Source organism: Octodon degus, unplaced genomic scaffold (assembly GCF_000260255.1).
Source record: "Octodon degus isolate 3935 unplaced genomic scaffold, OctDeg1.0 scaffold00042, whole genome shotgun sequence".
Lineage (NCBI taxonomy): Eukaryota > Metazoa > Chordata > Mammalia > Rodentia > Octodontidae > Octodon > Octodon degus.
Genome location: NW_004524618.1, coordinates 14917095 through 14933850, shown reverse-complemented (window position 1 = coordinate 14933850; position 16756 = coordinate 14917095). Strand labels below are relative to the sequence as shown.

General features: G+C 52.1%; 1 protein-coding gene across 2 annotated transcripts in view; it reads left to right on the top strand.

Moving 5' to 3' along the window:
- Positions 1-2136: 2136 nt before the first annotated feature.
- Afap1l2 (actin filament associated protein 1 like 2) overlaps positions 2137-16756 on the top strand; it is a 103471-nt gene continuing 88851 nt past the window's right edge. The window contains exons 1-2 of one of the 2 annotated variants that reach the window (XM_023715483.1): positions 2137-2584; positions 8513-8566. In XM_023715483.1, coding sequence (XP_023571251.1) covers positions 2569-2584; positions 8513-8566 — 70 coding nt within the window. In that variant the 5' untranslated portion in view covers positions 2137-2568. The remainder of the gene's footprint in view (positions 2585-8512; positions 8567-16756) is intronic. The other variant, XM_023715484.1, reaches the window with a different exon arrangement.

Below are 16756 nucleotides of genomic sequence, written 5' to 3'. Positions count from 1 at the left end.
GGGGGGGGGGGGGGGCTGGCCCTCTCCAGGTGGGGTCTGGACCTTGGAACCTTGCCCTACTGGCTCCAGCGCCAGAGTGTGGCCGAGAGTGACCAGAGGCTCGAGCCTTCTTTACAAGTGCTGAGCCACACAGTCTGATTCTTCATGCAAATTCGAGAGGAACCCGGGGCCCCCATAACAGTCTTCTTCAGACACCGTAGGCCAGGAGGTGGCACAGGGTGGGTGCCATGCTGGGCTCCTTCCAGCACATGAAAGGAGGAATAGAAGGAAGAGAGCAAGAATCGCTTTTCTGACTGTGGTTCGGGTCCAGCTGGCAAGAGCCCAGGAAACACTGTTTTCCATCCTCTGGTGCCCTCAGACATCAGCCTTCTTGCCACATGTTCTGTGTTCTTCTGTTTTTGTTTTTTTTTTTTTTTTAAAAAACTCACATGAGTCAGGCCTACCTGGAAAAGCACTTGCCCTATGTGGGTAGGCCCAGAGCTCTCACTCCCCCCGCAGTGCCATGGCCCTTTGCCTGTCCCCCAGCCTGCTGCCACTTCCCCCTTAGGGCTGTTCATCTCTTCGTGGGCTTCACTCACAGCAGCCCATGACAGCAGGACCTTGTGCATCATCTTTGTGCTTTCTCTGCCTTACACCAAGAGGCCTGGTGTGTAAGATAGCCCCGGTGACTCAGTGACACAGTCCACTGCAGCAAATGGCAGGGTCAACTTCAGCAGCTCTTCCCCTCCCTCCCTCCCTTGATGTATTCTGCTTTCTCTTTCCCTTCTGCCCCCTGACTTCTCACCTGGGATTCTGTACTCCACCTTGGAGGGATCCTTGGGGATCCCCAGTGCCCTGCCCCCTCCAGGGCCCCCAGCTCAGCAGGTGCACGCCCACCTTTCAGCCTTGCCGCCTTCACCCTCGGTTTCTGCCCTTTGGCTTCACCAACAGAGCTGGCTGATCCTGACCTGACTGACCCCTCAGCCTCTCCCCGCTTTGCTCTTTTCTGCCTTGAAGATTGCGCTCATGCCATCTCTCCTGACCTTCCTTGCTCTAACTCGGCCAGGCCAACACCTTTTCCTAGACCCTCTCGGTACTCCAGGATGGCTCACCTGTGTTCCCAGCACCTTCGTGCCGCCTTCTTCTCAGAGGACCCACCTGGCTGCGCACCACGGTTCAGTTTGTGCTCTGAGAGGCCATAGCAAAGCCCCAGCACTTCCTACGAGCACCAAGGAAGGGTGGCGAAGGCGTATTTGGAAGTAGACAACCCTGGATACATCGCGGGCTCCGCTCGTTTCAAGCTGTATCCCGTGGGCTGTATCACTTCCTTTTCTCCAACTGTACACTATGATAATAATGATATCCACTGCAAAGGGTTATTGGGAAAATGAAAGGCAGGGCAGGTAAGCCGTCAGCAACCCACGTGGATGGCAGGGCAGGCTCTCCATGTGAGCCGCTCCCGTGACCAAGAAAAGGATTCCTGTAGATTGCTGGGGCAGGTCTCCAAACGAGAGCCCGAAAATTGCTGTTCCAAGAAAGAATTAGGAAGTGTCTTAGAAAACAACAAATTTTCCTTAAGTGTTTGATTCCCCCACCCCCACCCCCACCCCAGGAAAATGGAAAATTTGTCCAGAAATCAGGCAGCCAGCACAAGCCATGTTTTGTTTTGTTTGAAAGTGAAAACCCAAACATTTTAAAGGAAAACACGCATCTCTTTGAGGGCGGATCAGGTGAGGACTCGAGACTGTTAAACGGACCGGAGAGACTCAGAGTGGAAGTGTGCGACTCTGTGCGGCCGGAGGGCAGAGTCGGAGCCAGGACGCAACCTGCGGCGGCGGAACCCGCGCCACCTCTCCAGAGCGGTTAGGGCCCTGGACACCCGGAGCGCCCACCCGGGCGAGGGGGCTCTAGACGTTTCCAGCCTTTCCCAGACGAGCCTAGCCAAAGGCGCCCCCGAGAAACCCTGGAGCAGGTAGAAGGCAGCCAGTAGATGTTTTCATTCGCCCCCACTTGTGTGCGCTCAGCTGCACCCGAAGCCGACGCAGGAGGGTGGGTGTGACCCCCAGAGGGCCAGGGGCGGGCGCTCGCTTGCCCCACCCCACCCCTGAAGGCGCCCTTCCAGAGAGGCGAGGGCGGAAGCGAGCTGGCAGGGGGTCAAGCAGGAGGCGCTCTCCGCACGCCTCCCCTTCGGGGCTCGGACCTCAGTCTCCTCCTCCCTGCACTGGGCTTTCGGTCCCGCGCTGGGGCTCACAGATCCGCTGGCCACCGGCGCTCGCTCCCCCGGGAGCCGCCCCCGGGGTCTGGAAGCCGCCCAGCCGCACTCGGGCGGGACGCAAAGGGAGTGGGAGCGGCCGCGGCGAGAAGCCGAGTCCCGGGAGCGCCTACTGCCCACGCCGGCTGCGGCGGAGGGCCGTGGAGGGGCGGGCAGGGTCCGAGCGCAGCAGCCGGCGGCCGCTGCAGGAGGTCGGGCGGCCGGAGTGACCTCACTGGGAGGGGCCAGCGCGGGGCGAGGAGCGAGGCCGGAGCCCGGCCCGGCGGAGCGGAGCTGGGCGCAGCGCAGCAGGGCGCAGCGCAGCCGGAGAGCGCACGATGGAGCGGTACAAAGGTGAGGCGTAGGGACCGGCGCGACGCGCACCCCAGCCCCGCGCGGGTAGGGACGAAAAGGGTTGCTCACTGCCGCTCCGGGGAGCAGAGCCGCTGTGCCCACCCCGGCGACCTGGGACTCGGGGGACGCGGTGGCGATAGCGTGGGCGGGGCAGGTGGGCTCCTAGGCGGTAGCAGCGACCCCAGGTCCTTTGATCTCCGAATCCGCTGAATACGGGACTTGGTGTGTGGGGTCTCCGAGACTTTTCACCTGTGGGAGCGAGGGTGTGCCCGGGCCTCCACCACCGCCACTCTTAACCTGCCCGGAAAGAGGAGAGTCTCGAGTCCAGGACGCCCCAAGTCAGGGCGGCACCATGCCGCACTGCAGGGGACGAAGGGACAAGTTGTTGGGTAGGGTCGCTCGCGGACAGCAGGGTGGCGGGCTTCGTGCGGATGCGGACCCCGAAGGATCCTGCGTGGGGCAGAAAAGACTCGGCGCTGGGGCAGGCGGCTGCCCAGCTGGCTCAGTCGACCCCCCGACGCCCCGCAGCTCCTGCGGGCGTTTCTCTGCCAGCCCCCTCGGCTCCGGCCCCCCAAGCCGGGTGTGGTGTGGGTGTAGGAGGCCGGTGAGGTGCCCACAGGTGGAGCGCAGGCTCAGCTCATTGCGCAGCTGAGCCAGCTTTGGACTTGGCGGAGCCCGAGAATCCTGGCCGGATCCTGGCGTACCGGCCGGCCCGCAGAGGCTCTCGGAGAGCTGTCCTGAAGCTCGACGCTGAGGGCACCCCAAATCTCCCTTTCCTTTGGAAAAACTTCTTGTGCTCTTGTGCTGGCCTGGCCAAAATTGTCAGGAAATACTGCTTCTATGCTTGTTTTCCCTTGGGAGAGGGAAGAAATAAGGGGAATGATCAGATTCCCAAAGAAATCAGTGCTGCAAAGGTTTCTTATTTCTGAAAGTGACATGAAAGGACTTCTGGGACTGGCTTAGTTCTCTGAACGGGTTGGTTTCTTTTCAGTTTCCTTTTACTTATCCGGGTTATTTGGTTACCAGTGAGGGCTAAAGACCCAGATCCTAGCTAGGGCTTCACCTGTGAACGTAGGGTCGGAGCCTGCAACAGGTGCTGGCTGAGGTGGGCAGTAGGGTTCAATTCATGGCAACCTTCAGTTTCTTTCTGTGACCTTCCCTGAAGCCTCTTTCATATTTCTAACAGATGGGGTTTTGTCCCCAATTCTGCTGGGCTCAAGATGGGTTTTGTCTGAGTGGCCCAGTGTATCTCACAGCGTTTCAAGTTCTGGAGCAGCCACACTCCCTCTCCTCCAAGATGGCATTGCTGTTCCTTCAGATTTAGGCACCCCTACTGCTGAAAGGGACCCTGGGGGTAGGGATTCAGACCAAGTTGACAGAAGTATTGGCCTCTGACATCCTGTCAGCTCATAGAATTGTGAAGCTGGGGGATGGGTTGGCCCCAGACTGAGGGTCCTGGTTACAAACGAGTTTCTGAGCTCAGCAAATGATAACAGGTGGGATCTTCTCAAATGCTTACTTTTTTTTTTTTTTTTTTTTTAAAGACAGGGCCTCACCATGTACTGTATTTCAGGCTGGCTTTGAATTCATTATGTAGCCCAGGCAGTCCTCCTGCCTCAGCTTCTCTGAGTGCTAGGATGACAGGCATACACCACCTCATACCTACCTATTACTAGCAGGTTTCTCTGTTGATAGTTTCTGACTTGGCCCAGTAAAACGTCTTGATTTTTCTCTCCTCAGGAACTGAAAAGCCTCCCACCCTCAGAGAGGATCAGTTAAGAGTTTCTTGCCAGCTGAAAGAACTGTTTGTTTTGGAGAACACATGTATCTGCCTCATTATTTTGCAGTAAATCAGGCACACAGAGATAAGTGGATAAATTGAGGAATTATTTGGATTGCAGGGGCTAATCCAACTCATTTTCCACTATTTGACTCACAAGGGGAAATAATCTTTATTTCAGGTCTCATGTGGTGTCCTGCTTCAGTGTTTTTGTTTTACCTTTCAATGAGGAATTTGAGGCTCTCACCCTTCCTCAGGGATGCAGAATTCCTCCCTTCTTTAGAGAGGCGATGAGTTGTGCTCTGAAAACTCACTGGGTAGAAACCACAAAATGAAAATCTGTGCGAAAGGAAGGATCTCAGATGAACTGTGATCACTTGACTAGGACCTCTGGCTTGCCAGAGGTTAGAAAACGTCTGATTTTTTAAATCTAAGCTCAAATAGCTATGGACTAACTAGGCATGATGGCTCCGACAGTAAACTTAAATGGAAAAGCAAAGCTTACTTTGCTTCTTGGAACTCATGTAAAAAAAATTACGAAGTGCAATTCTTATGATAATGCCTCCTATATTTTTACATTCTTAATTTTGAGGTCTTTTTCTCCTGGATAAGTAGAACACCCACCACCGTCTTCAGATTCTTAAAAGGATTTCTCTGCTTTGTCAAGTATTTGGAAGGGTTGCTGGAGGAGGAATTTCTTTGCCATATTCCCCAGCCTACTTGTTACCCACTATGCATTCTCCAAAAATTAGGAGATTCTTTACATTTTCTGGCTCTGGCCTGACCTCCCATTGTCTTGCAGGACATAAAGAGAGGCCCAGAGCTCAGGCATCATTGAACTGTCACCCTATGTTTCATCCAGAAAAACTTCTGGACTTTCCTTAGTCTTTTCCAAACCTGTCTGCTAGATAGGAATGGCTTTCTCAAGCAGTAACAATGAGGGTGTGGCATATGTGGGTTCCCTTTCTAAAGGGATAGAGCTTTTATGAGTCACCTTAAAAGGTGCTGGTACTGTTGGTGTATCTTATATGTAACTCTCTTGGTGCTGTGTAAACAATAGGAACTGGGAGTGGTGCATACACCTGTAATCCCAGTGCTTGGGAGGCTGAGGCAGGAGGATTGCTGCAAGTTTGAGGCCAGCCTGGGCTACATAGTGAATCTAGGCCAGCCCAAACTACATAATAAGATCCTGTCTCAAAAAGGGGGGGGCAGGGGCAGTCTGGCTTTTATAAATGTCCCGGATGTGGAGCCACATCCTTCAGGGTGCCTTGAAAAAATTCCTGTCAATGAGTGTTTGCATATTTAGACTCTCTTAAGAGCATCCTCTGTTCCTGTACATGAGTCCATTGGCTGAACCCGTCTCATGTGGTCAAGGATTCTGGTTCCTATTGCTCTCCCAGCTGGTGAGTGGGTCCCTGGCCAAGTGTGACTGACCCACTATCTGTGGATTGCACTTGGAACATCATGCAGAAGCTTCCTGAAGTTGCGTCACACTTGGATCTGAACAGGCCTGGTGGAAATATTCAGACTTCACTTGGATCAGAGTAATTGGTTGACATTGCAATTCCTCTTTGCCTGTGTTTTCTGTGTTCTGAGTCTAATCGCTGCTTCCCTGCTTTGCTGTAGGGTGCTGGAGCTGGAGAGGAACTGTAACAATCAGACAGGCCAATGCACAAAGGCTCATCTGGAGCTTCAGAAATCTATGGTCAGGGGAGGTCCAAAAAGGAAAAACTGAGAGACGGGCAGACTTGGAACCTGCATGCCACCCTCTAGAACCATATGTTTCCGTGCCTGTAGGCCTCAGTTTTCCCTTATTGAAGTTTAGCCCAAGGTAGTGGCTCTTAACTTGAGCTGCACATGGACTCACCCAGGGCTCCTTAAGCACAGACAACGGCATGGGGGTGGTGTAAGGCCTCACCTGGCCTTCTGATTTGTTTAGGAGTGTGGCTTGGGCATGGTAGTTTCAAAGGTTCAGCAGGCGATCCTAACAGTAGCCACATTTGAGAACCATATGCTCTTTAAGAAATGAAATGCCAGGGCCGGGGAGATGGCTTAGTGGAATAAGCGCTTCCCTGGCAAGCGCAAGGGCCTGAGTTCAATCCCTGGTTCCGCAAAAAAAAAAAAAAAAAAAAAAAAAAAAATGAAATGCCTAAACTGAAAAAAAGTGTAGTTGTCCCTTGGTTCCCCAATCTGCAAAGATGCTTAATTGCTTGTATAAAATATTGTAATATTTGCATATGACTGTCACACATCCTGTTGTGCACTTTTAACCTTTTCCAGATTACTTGAAATAGCTAACACAATAGAAATAAGTTTGTATTATCCTGCACAGTTTAGAGAATAATGACAAGAAAAATGTCTGTGTGTACTACAGATGCAGCCACGGTCAGGTTAGCTACATAACACTGGAAGCAGCAACATAACATAATTTCCGCCACGTGTTTTTGAACCTTGATTGGTTGAATCAGAGGTCACTGGGGAGTGTGCACGGTAATGACATCAACATGTTTCTCACCTGGAAAAAAATGACAAACATGGGATGAAATGGATGCCCCTCATCCTCATAAGATGTGTCTGTGCCAGATTTTGCAACACCTGAAAAAATTAAATGTGATTTATCCTCAGCTGTTTTAGGCTTTAGAAGGCTGTGAGAATGGTGTTGAAAAACATCTGAATTGAGCTTTCGAGTCACTCCCAAGCTCAGGGTGTGCTCATTGTACTTGACCCTGGGCCCTCCTGACTGTTGAGCCCTTTGTCTGGCAGCCGAGACGCCATGGCAGTGCAGGGGTGTCAGACGGAGAGACTGAGAGGTCACTGTTGGTGCAAAAAGGCCCATGTATGGGAGTTCTGCTTTGGGCCCTGCCCCTCTCGAGGGGTAGGAGATCTGGGAACTGGACCAATTCCAGCACAATTAAAGAGCCAGGAGGGGCCAAGGAGCTTCAAAGTTGAGGAAGTTGTGCCCATTTTCTTCAGAATCCCTTTAATGACAGGAAATGTCTCTCCAAAGACTTCTGTCCTGTAGGGGAGGGAGACTTTTTCCCAAACCAAGGGAGGATGGCATGTTCAGTCAGGAAGGAGAGCAGCCATGGACAGTGGAGACAGCAGTGACACAGGAACCTGGAGACCCAAGTGCTCTGTGCCTTTGGTCAAACCAATGGGCACTGCAGGCCTCAGTTCCCCATCCAGAGCACGGTGCGAGTGTTCCCTGTGTGACTTTCCAAGCGCGCCTCCGTGCTAGCTGCTCTGTGCTCACTGAGGAATCTAGAGGGAGGATGTGTCTGAGGAGGAGAGCAAAGTGAGGGAGAGAGTGGGTCACCCCCGCAAGGGTCAGTTTAGGATTGTGATTCTTATAAATAAAACCCACTTCCTGTTGAGACCGGGAGAGTTGCAGACTTGGTGGGAAAGAGCATGCCATAGGCTGTGTGAGGAATTCATCTCTCAAGGACTTGTATGGAACTGTGTCTCCAAAGATTGTTTAACCCGGAACTATGTCTGTGTCTGAACCACTGAGAACTGCTCACCCCAGTTTGAGACAGGTCAACTGGATTTATGGAGATGAAGCCACAATCCAAAGAGCCCGAAATGGGATCCGATACTCTTCAGAGCTGAGTTTCTCAGAGGAGAATTCTTCCTCAGGAATTTGTTTAGAAGGAAGTGCTCAAGGCAGTAGGGCACTCAGTCCTTCTCAGAGCCCTTCAGCAAGAAAGGAACTAGCTGCTCACTTAAACTCTCCTCAGTGTTCGGGACCAAACCCACAAGTCTTTTCTTCCACAGAGTGTCCCCTGTGTCCTGGGTCCCCTCAATACTTCCCATATGGCCGCAGGTGTGCTGCGTTAATGGCACGTTGCCTTAGAATTCTGTGTCTATGTCTGTTTCACCTGCTTGGTTGAGCGCCTTCCGAAGCAGAGACTTTGTCTTTCCCTTCTGAGGGACCCTCCCAGCCCCCAGTCACCTAGTAGGGCCAGGAACATAATGGATGAATGGGAGACTAAATGACTCTCAGGCTCTGACTGCATACCCATGCCCCGGTCCTGAAGAGCAGACCAGGTTCAGAAAGAAATCTCAATGCCAGATCCTGAAAGTGGAGATGAGGGTCCTGGTGGCCGCCCTGGCTTCCTGGACTTGAGCCTTCTTTCTCTCTGTTCCAGCCCAGGGCTGTTGCTGTCTGGTGGTACAGAGAAGGATCCTGCAGGCCTCTGCCTGTGAGTATGAGCCTGCCGTGCCCTCCGCAGCAGCTCCCCTGGCCCCAGGCCCCGAGGATGCAGGCCTCGAGCTTAGCTGGGCCCACGCGGGGATGGAGGGCTGGGGAGAGAAGCGAGCCCTGTGCTGGCCTGGGCGCCCGGGGGTGGGGCTTCTAATCTGGCTTTTGCGACTAACTGGCTTTCAACGTTGGGCAGGTCGATCAATCTTTCTGGTCCTTGTTTGCTCCTCTGTGCCAGGGAGCATAAGGATTGCTAATTTGTCTCCCAGGATACATGGTCGAATAATTTGGAAGAGCTATTTGTAAATACTTTGGGAAAGCGAATGTTAAATGAACTCAGGGGGCGGATACCCTCAAACATCCGTGATGTGTGCCAGGTGGCAGTCCTTACAGTTCACTTGGGGGCCAGCTACTCCTACATGTGCTTTTCCAAGCTTTGGGGACCTCGAGTCATGGCTGCTCTATCAGTTCCCAGGCATCCCTGTTGCCCAGAGATAGCACCCCAGAACCCTCCTCTGCTGGCTGGAACAGAGCAAGCAGGGAAGTCCTCACTGCACAGCTCTGTCTGTGGAACCGCAGCCTGGTCCTGCCTGACTTCCTCTGATGTCTCAGATCACTGACATTGAGACCCTTACGTTCTATCTGTGGCTTTGAGCTCCTTGCAGGTTTTTAGCACTTGCTTCTCAGTTTCTCTTTAGTCGCAAAACAAACTAAGCCCAAACGTTGAGTAGAGGAGATGGAAAATACACTGGGTCAGTGAAGAGCTAGGGTTCACTGGACGCACTGGACGAGTGCAAAGGCAGAACGAGTCACGGCACCTTGATGTCCAGAGTCAGTATGGGACCAAGTATTAGAGAGGAGTGGGAACGGGGCACCCCACCAACTGAAACTGTGCTGTTTTCTAAACAGACCCCAGATTCCCTTCTCACTTCCTCAACGCGGTCTTCTAGGGACTTCTAGTGACAGCTGCAGGCCTGGTGGGGGCTGGTGAATCTCAGCACCAGCTGATCACAAATCAGCCTTGTGCAGGTTATTAAAGCAAGGAGGAGCTGCTAGCTGCAGAGCGCGCCCTGCTGTGCCCCAGGCAGCTTTCCCCAGTCAGGTGACCAGCTTTCCCCCCCATTTTGATGGGACTTGGCTGCATTAATCCCCGAAAGCCTCACATCCCAGGAATGCCTTTTGTCTTAAGCAAGCTGACAGGACGAGTTACCCTATTCCCAAACCTCAGCTTTACTGAATACCTCCAAATTAAGAATTTGGTTTCTCTACTGCAAAGGTGAGCTGGAGCCAAACATTTCGTCTCTCATGAGAAAATCTGAGGCTGAAAGATGAACAGATCATAGGAAACACTAAGGATAACACACGCCTCGATGCAGAGACCTGCACTGGCCTCACAGGCCGATGCGTGCTTCTGTGTACCTATCGTTCTAGAAAAGACAAAGCTATCTGAGGGGAAAGAGCACAACTAAGTGTCCTGGCTGCTGGGGCTAGGCTTCATGCACCACTGGGGGGTACAGGGGACACTTTGGGGATACGAGAAATGTCCTATAGCTTTACTGTGGCGGTAGTGGTTACCCAGCTACATGTATTTGTTAAAACTCAAACTATGTAGCTAACAGGGGAGCCCTGTTTTGTTTTTGCTGTTTTTTTTTTTTCCTCTCTGTGTAAATTATACATAAGTATACCTGCCTTGTAAGAACTCTCTGTCCGTCAGACACCGTGAAGCACGCTCATCACCCCAGCACTTGGGAAGCTAAGACAGGAGGATCATACGTTGGAGTCTAGATTGGGCTACACAGTGAGATGCCGCCTAAAAAGAAATCTAAAACCAGACATCCTGTCACAGTGTGATGCTGCACTGTAAGACAACGCCTTCATCCACCGTAAGGCCCATCATGGCAGGTTGTAAAGAAACGGTCTTTGTGTGGCTGCGTCTATAGTGGAGCTGGAGAGAGCCGAAGAGTGAAGGATTCTGGCACCAAACGGAAAGATAAGGACTCGTGCTTGGTGGTCCCCCAAATGTGAGAGGCTTTTCCAACACTACTGAAAACTATCCTTCCATGTAAAGAAAAGGAAGAGACATTCCCAGCAGCAGGTGGGCTCAGGGGATATCAAAGCAGTGGCTCTAGGTTCCCCCAGGAGTTCTGCTGCTCCCTGCACACGCATCGAATGTGTTGGCTTTGGCAGCCTGTCAGCAAGTCGTCTTGATCTTCAGGGAGGTGACTGGATGGAACTGAATGCTCAAGTCTGCACCATAATTACTTCCTCATTGACTCTAGTTGTTAGGAATCCTGCTTGTCTATCTGAGCTAGGATTGATTTTGAGGGGAAAGGGCCCATGAGGTATCCAATTGCTGCATCTAGTGCCGTCTGATGGAAGGGTTAGAAACCTCAACCCTCGTTGCACCAGAGCAGGGGATAGATAGGGTGTCCTCCAAGAATGAAGGCATATTACCTCTTGGTCCTCATGAAATCTCCTAAGATCTTAATGTTTCCTTTGTTTTTAGAAATCAAAACCCATATCCAAGTGGTCTGTTCTTCAGGTGAACTTTGCTGGGCTCTGTTCCTAGGAAGCTGGGTCTTCATGAGATATGGTGTGTTGGATGGCTTGGAACGTCCATTAGTTAGGAGTAGGTTATGGTCAGCTGTGAAGGTACACAGGAAGATTGCACACATGCAGCTCTTCTTAATCACACTTGGCCAAGCCACTGGTCACAAAGGTTCTTTTCTGCCCACCTGTCTGAGGATGTTTTGGAAGAGTTACAGAGAAATAGCTGGTACGGTCCTTAGCTTTGGTTGTCTTGACATTGTTGACAGGGCAGCGGTTGGAGATGCAGGAAGTGATTTTGCGTGCATTTGTAGTAAAATTACCTTGATGTAGGGTGGTGACCTGTAACCCACTGCCGCCATCTCCCAGGGCTACTCAGTGTGCTGTCATCCCTTTGGGTTTGGGGCACTGTCTTCGCCTTCCTGCGAGACCAGCAAGTGGGAATCTGGCCATTTCCTTCCACCCTCTCTCCCCCTACCCAGTTTTTACACAACAGGATTTATTCATGTCAACTGTATTCAAGTCCCCAGATGGGGGCAGAGAAAAGGATTGTGTTGAAAGAGCGTATTGTTTGGAGGTTTCACTGACTTCTTTTATTGAATGCCACAGTCCTAGACCATATTGAGCTGCTTTACTGAATTTCAAACGTGGTCTTTTCGGAAGAGACTCTGCTAGGGTTAGTGCTCCTGGTTGAGGGGCTGGTACCTTTTGGATGGCAGGTTTTTCTGTGGAACCTCAACTGCATCTTCAGGGTCTCGGTTCTCCTCAAGGATAAGTATGCTGGTACAAACCCAGACTTCCTGTGAGCCGCAGATGGTTACCACCGTACTGCTTTTTGCAATGCCAGCACCTCTGTGGCTTTCTCTACTAACTCTTTCTTTGAAAAAAATAAAGCTGTGCACCCCGCCAGGCACTACAGTTGGCAGAAGCCCCTGCGGCTTCCGCTTGGCTTGCTTCCTTCCTTTCCTTCTTTCTTCCTTTTTCCCTTTCCTTTTCCCCCTCTTCCCCTTCTGTTCTTCTCCTTGGCTCCTTTCAGCCCTCCCCTTCCTGACAGCAAGTGCAGGGGATTGAACCCAGGGCCTCCACACTGAGCTATATGTTTAGCTCTTTTTTATTCTGAGACAGGGTCTTGCTAATCATTAAGTTGCCCAAGCTGGGCCTGAATTTTCCATCCTCCTGCCTCAGCCTCCCAGAATGTCGGGATTAGAGGGGTGTACCACCACACCTGTTTCTTATTAAAGGGAGAAGAAATAAAGGGTGGCAAAGGGGCAAGTGTTGGGTAGAAGCACTCAGTATGAGCAGCCTCATGCCTGCTGATCTACTGCCTGGCACAGTATGGCTGCTCCTCGGCAGGCTCGGCAGAGTCAGTCCTTCTTCAACCTCACTCTACGCCCAGCCATCCTGGACTCCTACCGGCTGTCCAGGTGGCCTCCTGCATTCTCACAGGACTGCCCAGCAAGCTTATTTGTCACGGCTCACTCAGCCTGCTGCTGTGACCTCGGTGTGCTGTAGAGAGGGCCTCCCTCCTGCATGTGCTGCTGGCGTGGAGCCTGAGGTTCCCGAGGGAGAGAGCCAAGTGCAGTGGTCGGTCGCTGCATGGTGACGGGGGTCTGGGGGAGCTCCTGAGAGAACTCACAGGGGTACTTGATCTGGGCATGGCTCATGCCTCACTGCAGTCCATGGCAATCTGGCTCTGGCCTGGGACAAAGCAGGTCAGGCTGATCCTAAGACCACGTACACAGGAGAGTGTGCACTGCTTCGTTATGCCTGGTGGGTGCCCACAGACCCAATCTCTCTTTCTCTCTCCCTCACTCTCTCTCTCTCCCTCTCTCCATCCCTCTCTGTCCCTCTTTTTCTCCATCTCTCCTCCTCTGTCCCTCTGTGCTCTCTTCCACTGTCCCTCTCTCCTTCTCTCTCCCCCACCTACTCTCTCCCTCACCTCTGTCCCTCTTTCTGCCTCCCTCTTTTCTCTTTTGCTTCCTTTCCTTGTCCATCCCACTTGACTATCTCCCATGTCTTCCCTCTCTTTTTTCTACCCGTTCCATTTTGCAACGAGTCTTAAGCCCAGAAAAGATATTGGCACTGAGAATTTGAGGCCAGAAAAATCCCTTTGAAGAAGCACCCACCCTGCTGTCCTGTCTCCAAGTCTCTGGTAGTCAGTGTTAGGCTCTTATTTCAAGTTGAGTAGTCATAGACAGAGTTCCAGGCTTCTCCCAGGAAAGTTGCAGGAAGGCACGCAGGGCTTGTTCTCAACATTCTGCTCCTGCCTGCAAGAGGTGCCAAGAACTTCAGTACAGTTCTGCTGCTTGTCATGCCCATAGGCATTGCCTCCCATAGCCTGCTGCAAAGAATGCCATATTTTTGCAACCCTCAGGGCACGAGCCCTTGCTAACCTGGGACCCTGCCAGCCTCATCTGGCCTAGTGCAGGCGAGCATCACTGTGACTGGGACAGGGAGCTCTTACCTTCTCTCTGTGGGTCCTGAAAGAGCCCCGTGACCTGCTGACCACAAAGGAAAGGGGTGGGATCCACAGCCCCAGCCTGTATGTGGCCCTTCCTCTGCCAACCCATGCTCTTTGGAAATGAGTGTCAGGGGAGGGCTGGGCACTGTGCAGGAGGAGCCTGAGAACGCTGCATTGTTTGGATAAAAGTTCCAAACATGGGGACTCAGCAATGACTAAAATAATTTTTCCCATTGACCTCCTGGCTTCCCAGCGGGCAAGCGCCCATCTCCCGCCATCTGATGTTGGTTTGGTGTGTGTAACTGTAAACAGTTCTGTCTGGGAGCAGATCTCTGAGAGTTATGGGATCCAGGTGTTGCTTTGGCCACCATACACTAGTTCTCTCGAGAGTGGAAGGCTGTTCTGTTCTCTCAAGGAGAACATAGTTGCTGCCTTTCAGATTGGATCCTCCAGGAGCCGGGGCTCCCTTTCTGTCCCCCCTGCAGGGCTCCACTGCCAACTGGAAGATGTCTTGGGGACTCCAGTTTGTTAGCAAATCTCTCAGCAATGAGCTTCGCTTCTCTGACCCGAGGTAAGAGTGCAGACGCTGTAGGCTCTTTCAAGCATGAGGAGAGGCACAGGGGGCCTGTTGAATCAGAGAGCAGCATCCCTGACCTCTGTGGGAGGTCAAGCCTCACTGGTCAGGGCGCATGAGTAGACCCGGTCTGTTTCAGCATGACAGGGACCATGGCAGCGCGAGCCTTTTGTTCTGAGCAGGAGGCCTCACAAAGCGTAAGTGACCTTGAGCACTTCATGACTTCCCTGTCCCTGGCAATAAGGCTTGGGATTGTGTTGGAGCATACTGTTGGTAAATGGGACTGGTGAGGAAGCCCTGCCTCGGGGGCCTGGCCCACTTGCTCCCTATAGCCCTAAGCAGTTACACACACAGGGTCAGAACATACATGCACCCACGAGTGTGGAGAAGTGCGTGGGACAGCGGTCAGCCCCATTTCCTCAAGCGATGTACCTGATGCCTTCAAAGATAAGACTCTTGTCCCACAAGATCATTTTCCTGCCGAGGTTGAGGCCATGTGCAGGAGAGGGAGGGCGAGTTCGGGAGCCCTGGCTTTGTTGGGATGGAGGGACTCTGGTTCCTCTGGGTTTCTGCACGCCCGGCTGCCATGTGTCTGTGTATGTGGGCTTCTTCTCTGGTCTGAAGAACAGTAAGGGCAGTCACATAGCTTAGAGCAAAACATTTACCATTATTGAGTATGAAAATGGTTTAGATTCAGGAGGAAACAGCTGGCTGGCAGGGATCCTGGTGGGTCTTGGGTGGGATTCTGATGCGTCATTAGTGACTTGTTTGGTACATTTCTGGCACAAGTACACTTGGCAGTCGAGGCGTTTTGCGGCTGAGAACTTAGAGCAAGAAGGGAACCTTTCCTCTCTTTCAGAATGAGCCAGACTGTCTCTTACCTACCTTGATAGCTTAACTTGGATGTGCATGAGCGTTTCTCTTTCTAGGATTTTCTGTCAAGGGTTTCTTAGAGATGTTAATTCATGGCCACCAGAGTAGGAAAAGTCCAGGTTTCTAAGGCCCCTGAACCAGGCCTTCTGGAGAACCAGACGTGATTCTCCGGTGGCTGTGGAAACAGCAAGGAAGTGGCTGGGTCTGTGCCGTGCTGGAGAAGACCTGAGCCCCTCTCCTTGTGTCCAGCATCTGCAGTCGCTCCTCCCCCATGCTGTGCCCAGCTGTACCGGACTTCTCGTAGCTGCTTGCCTTGGCTTGTGCATGTGCTGCTCCGTCGGCCTGAAATGCCCTCCCCTCAGGACTGCCTGGCAAGCTTATTTGGGTGGAAGGAAGGTCTGTATGTCCAGTAGGCTGTAAACTCCTGAAAGATCAATGGCATTATTGCTTGTGTTCACAGCCCCTAACCCTGTGCGTGTGTGATACATCACAAGGGCTCAGGAAATAGAACTTAGGTGACTGAAGAAAGGTGGTTGCTCTCAGGTTTTCTGAAAATTGCTTTACATCAAGGTTAAGGGCCCCGTTCACCTGTGGATACCCGGGGAAACTTAACAGGCAGCTGCCAGATACATGGGGATATTTATGATATCTAAAATCTTCAGGGGATTAACTTTTAGGATATATAAGAAATTCCTGCACATCAACCAGTGAGAAGAAATCTCAACAGAAGATAAAAGAGGGTGTAAATGGGCACTTATAGGGGCCAGGGAGATGGCTCAATAGAATAAGCACTTCCCTGGCAAGCACAAGGGTCTGAGTTCAATCCCCAGTTCCACCATGCTTACACGTGAGGAAGCCATCAGAACCCTAGCAGGCATCTGCACAGGGACAGCCCACCCCAAACAACCACCTAATAGGCTGGCACAGAGGTGAACTACTTGCAGGGGTGTTGGGAATCTTCTCAAGCCACTCTGGCACAGCCGAAGATGACCTCTGCAGCCTCCCTTGTACGTGGAGTGAGAAGCCTTCTGGGTGTTACCTGGGAGAGGGCTGTGTAGCACAGAGAATTCCACAGCAGCAGGAATAACGGTCAGATGTCCACCCAGCAACTTGGCTGGATCTTTAAGACATGAGACAGACTGAGGAGTCAGAGAAGAATGGGAAATGAAAGGAAAATTATGAGTTTGCTTATAATCTTTCTAAAATTATTTATTTATTTATTTATTTATTTATTTGGTACAGGGTTTCACTACATAGCTTGGACTTGCAGTGGTCCTCCTGTCTCAGTCTCCCCAGGACTGGGATTACAGGCATGTGCCACTGTGTCCAGTTTTGGTGGCTGGCACAGTGTGCCCAGGGTTCCAGGGCAAGTGTGGCATGCAGTACCAGGGATCAAACTGGGTGTGTGTTTGCAGGTGCTTAGGCCACTGAGCTATCTCCCTAGCCCAAGTTTGCTTATAATCTATTTATGATACTAGAAGCCCACAGGTAATTAAGCTGAGGCAGAACTTATCATGGGTAGGCAGCACCAGAAGCTGAAGCAGTGTGCTGTGGAAAAGTGGGGTGGAGACTCCCCTGCCCAGGCTGTGTGTAGCCTACAAAGGAGGCCTTTGCCTTCCGTGCTGGGCTGCCCGAGGCCCTTTGCCTTCAGTGCTGGGCTGCCCGAGGCCCCTTGCCTTCAGTGCTGGGCTGCCCGAGGCCCCTTGCCTTCAGTGCTGGGCTGCCCGAGGCCCCTT